This window comes from Nuphar pumila, chromosome 3 (genome assembly GCF_984573655.1).
Source record: "Nuphar pumila chromosome 3, dmNupPumi1.hap1.1, whole genome shotgun sequence".
Lineage (NCBI taxonomy): Eukaryota > Viridiplantae > Streptophyta > Magnoliopsida > Nymphaeales > Nymphaeaceae > Nuphar > Nuphar pumila.
The window spans coordinates 143,522,600-143,526,470 of record NC_143251.1 but is presented as its reverse complement, the minus strand read 5'-3'; the positions used below and the strand labels follow the sequence as shown (position 1 = coordinate 143,526,470).

Genomic DNA, 3,871 nt, shown 5'->3' with positions numbered 1-3,871 from the left:
CAAGCAAGTCAAATGCTTTCCCTTGCATCATGAGATGCAGCAAATGTCCACGGGCTAAGGCAATAGAGACATTTAAAATAAAAATGAAGTAGAAGAGAAATGGAGTTTAACCAAGCACCCGCATATCTGCTGGTGGGAAGCATAGATAACAAAGAAAAGTAATATTAATGCTAGTTTTTATTACAGTAGCAAATAAAGTCTCTGAAGAGAAATGTGAAAAAAGACAGCCATACAAAAAAAAAAAAATCTTGGTTGCCAAAAATGGCATAATCACTAAGAAACCACCAAAAGGCAAGCAGCTAATCCTTTCCACTAAATACAAAGTTTTTTTTTGAAAGAAAAGAGTAATTGTATTACAGATAGAAAGGACTGAGCAGACGGAGAAGAGAGGATGACAAGAGGTCACCCACAGAACAGTTCAAAAACAGAAAAATTGAAAATGAAATAGTAGAGAGAAAAGAGCAGAGCAGAGGAAAAAAAAAAGCAGAACAGAGGAGAGGAGAATTAAACAGAAACAGCAAATTGCAGAACATCATATAGTGATTCCTGCAAAGGCAAGCAGCTAATCCTTTAAAAAGGAAAAACATGCAACCATTGTCATCTCAGGCAATTGCATCCGTCTCTTTGAACTAAATAACTGAAACAATGACATCCTATGAAATAGAGCTGCATGTTCAACACTACTTCCCATCCAAAACACTAAATGAAGCTTAATTTCAATAGCAGCAGAGAAGACAGGTCTCCTTGAATCAACAAAGTGGTTTCATCTCTAAGTATACATGGGCTTGTCGGTCCAGGCACCGGAAACATGGCCGTTTTCGCATACATATGCCCGCACAACCGGTTCCCCATCATCATGGTACTCCCAAAGCCTCCTCAAACAGAAGCAAGAAACCAAATCCCAAGTGCCTTCACATGAACAGAATGCACAATTGAGACCAACCTTGCTAGCCTTCGAGTCCCTAATACTCCTCCACACCCTCGACCTCTTAAAATTCTTGAAGACACCCCTGAAAAGCTTGTAGTTTCGCCTCTCTTCCGCGTGTTCGCAACCCGGCCAATCGCAAATGTAGAGGCAATCACCCCTAAACCTGCTAGCCAATAGCTTGTTACCCTGCTCTCTGTTCAAATTCCAGATCCCGCTCGCCAAATGTGGGTCTACTGATCGAAACATCTTCCTCTTCTTCATGTCGTAACAGTTACTATCCAAATCATCGAAGCCCACCACATTTCCTTGACCAATTAAGCCTTCACCGAACTCAATCATACTGCTTTTGCAATCGTTTGCAGGCGACTCATCGTCCATCTTCTTGCATTCAGATTCATCGTACACAGTATCGAAGAAGAGATCATCAAACAAAGACCAAGTGCTACTTCCATCAGCAGAACACGGGGGCCTAAAGCTCGATCCTTCACCGCCTGAAGACGACAGCGAATTATCAGAGGACTTCGTCTGAGCCACGACGTAACCATGATCGGGGCCGATGGTTCTCTCCAATCCATAGTCACAGGTATCGAACAGAACGCCGGCATGGAGGAGACCCGGGCAGCAGACGTTAACCTTCTGAAGGGAAGACCACCCGCACGGCGGCTCGGTCTCCGGTTCCAATCTCGCGCCCCCTCTGCCGTCGGAACCGGCATGAGGGGAAGCGAAGAGAGTGACCAAATCGGAGTTCGAGCTGCGCAGGAGATCGGAGACGATGGAAGGGATGGTGGAGGAGCACTTGGTCTTGCAGCAGACGGACCGGATGACGACGTTGAATCGGCTACAGACGCAGGCGAGGCGACACCAATGGCGCGGGTCGTCGTCCAATTTGAAGAAGATGTTGAGGAGGATGTCTTCGGAGAGGTTCGAGAAGATGGGGATGGTCGCCGTCTCGGAATCGCTCCTACCAACCTCCATTTTTCACGTTTTCTTCTTCGTTTCGCGCTACCGAGCTCCCGATTTTCGCCTCCGAAGCACGAATTCAAGACTGTGGAAGAGAAATGCTGGCCAAATCTTCAGGATTCTAGCTTTTACGCTTCTGGGTTGCTATCCCAATGACGTAAAAGTAAGTAAGAACGTCGAAAGTTTTCTTCTCAGAAGGTTCTGGGCTTGTGAACAGATTTGGGTATCTAAGGCTTCCGAAATTCGGAAATCTGAAGAGACGGGTGCTCAATCCTCTGGGGAAACCGCAATATTTCCGCGAATTTTCGGGATTGGAGATCAAAATCTAGGGTTTCAGAACTAGAGGGAGAAAATTTGGGAGTTTTGATCGAATGGGTAGCCTTAAAATCACCAAATTTCTCCAAAACCAGCAGATTTCTTCCCCTTCTCTCTCATATCTCTTCCGACCTTGCAAGTTGCAACTCTCCTTTGGTCTGAGGATTATGGAGATGACAATGGAGAAAGGAAGAACTGGGGATTTAGGGTCTTGGGCAGAAGAAACCGTTGTGGCGATCCTTTCACTTCCACAATTCGATCACCGAAAGAATCTTGAGTTTGGAAGAAGTGAAGAAGAACACAGATTGGTTATCCCCACATACTTGAACTAACTAATTTTGATGAAAATATTGTTGTTGCCTGTGGATACCAATCACAACGTCTTCTTAACTGTATGAAGTTACTGTCTCGGTTCTTATAGGTTAATGGATGATATTAATGCACCTTTAGTCTATTTATGAACAATTTTGTACAAAAGATGCCCATTCTGAGATCGTCCAACCTTGTTAGCGTCGTTACAGATTGATGGAGACTAGACAGATGATGCAGGAGGGGATCAGACAAAGATGGTGGATCAGCATTTAGAAAGAGAACCACACACCTGGATGGTTTGGTACTGAATACGTGGTTCTGTTAACTATCACCTACCTACATTCAGATACTCCTCTCAATAATTCACGTGAGGACTTTTTCATTATTTAAAGATATCACATGATTTTTGACTATTAGGCCCGCTTTACTATATGGTATTGAATGTTGAGCGGCCAAGAGACACTATATTAAAAAAAAAAATGAGTGTAGCTTGAGATGCGTATGCTGATGGATATATGAAAATACAATAAAAGATAAGATTCAGAACGCGTTGCACCCGTTGAAAATAAGATGAGAGAGAATCGTTTACGATGGTTTGAACATATTCGACGAAGGCCTAATGATGCTCCAGTTAGAAGGGTGGAGAAATGAAAAAATATATTAGTTAAAAGAGGTCGGGGTAAGCCTAAAAAGACATGGATGAAGGTGATAAGAAAGGATAATGCTTTGAACCTCACCGAAGACATGACATTGGATAGAAATGAATGAAGGAGAAGGATTCATGTGGAAGACCCATAATGATTTTCTTTGTTGGTTCATATCGCCGACCCCAATTGTTTTGGGATGAAGGCGTAGTTGTTGTATCACATGATTTTTGACTAAGCTTAGTCGGTCTTTTATATTCTTCAATTTGTTACATTTGATAACATCATTATATATTACATTTGATATTATTTTGATATTCTTCACGTGTATTGACCTCACACGTGTTTTTTTTATGTGATTGAGATTATCCAGATAATCTTGGTATATCGATATTATCGATAATCTTGAATTTATCACCACACCCTAACCCTACAGAGTTTCTGGTCGAGTCTGGATCGAACTTGACTCATTGACACCCCTAATAGTGCATAATTCGGCAATGACACAATTGCAGGCTCTAGTAGTCCAAAATATCTTGCAAGTTGAGAGTCCTTTGAAGTTCCTAAATCCTGACCTGGTTTTTGAGTTGATTAGTGCCTTATTTTGTAGCTATATTTAAGGGTAAATAAATAATTTTAAAAGGTAGTAAAAGTAACCCAGCCAGTCATCTGAGCAATTTCTTGAAAAGCAAGCCGGTTATCTTAAATATAT

General features: G+C 42.1%; 1 protein-coding gene across 1 annotated transcript; it reads right to left on the bottom strand.

Moving 5' to 3' along the window:
• Positions 1-600: 600 nt before the first annotated feature.
• LOC149844211 (phytochrome A-associated F-box protein-like) lies at positions 601-2,914 on the bottom strand. Its single transcript, XM_090002098.1, has one exon. It carries the CDS (start codon positions 1,901-1,903, stop codon positions 770-772), a length of 1,134 nt encoding a protein of 377 aa, XP_089858224.1. The 5' UTR covers positions 1,904-2,914; the 3' UTR covers positions 601-769.
• Between the last annotated feature and the right edge of the window lie 957 nt (positions 2,915-3,871).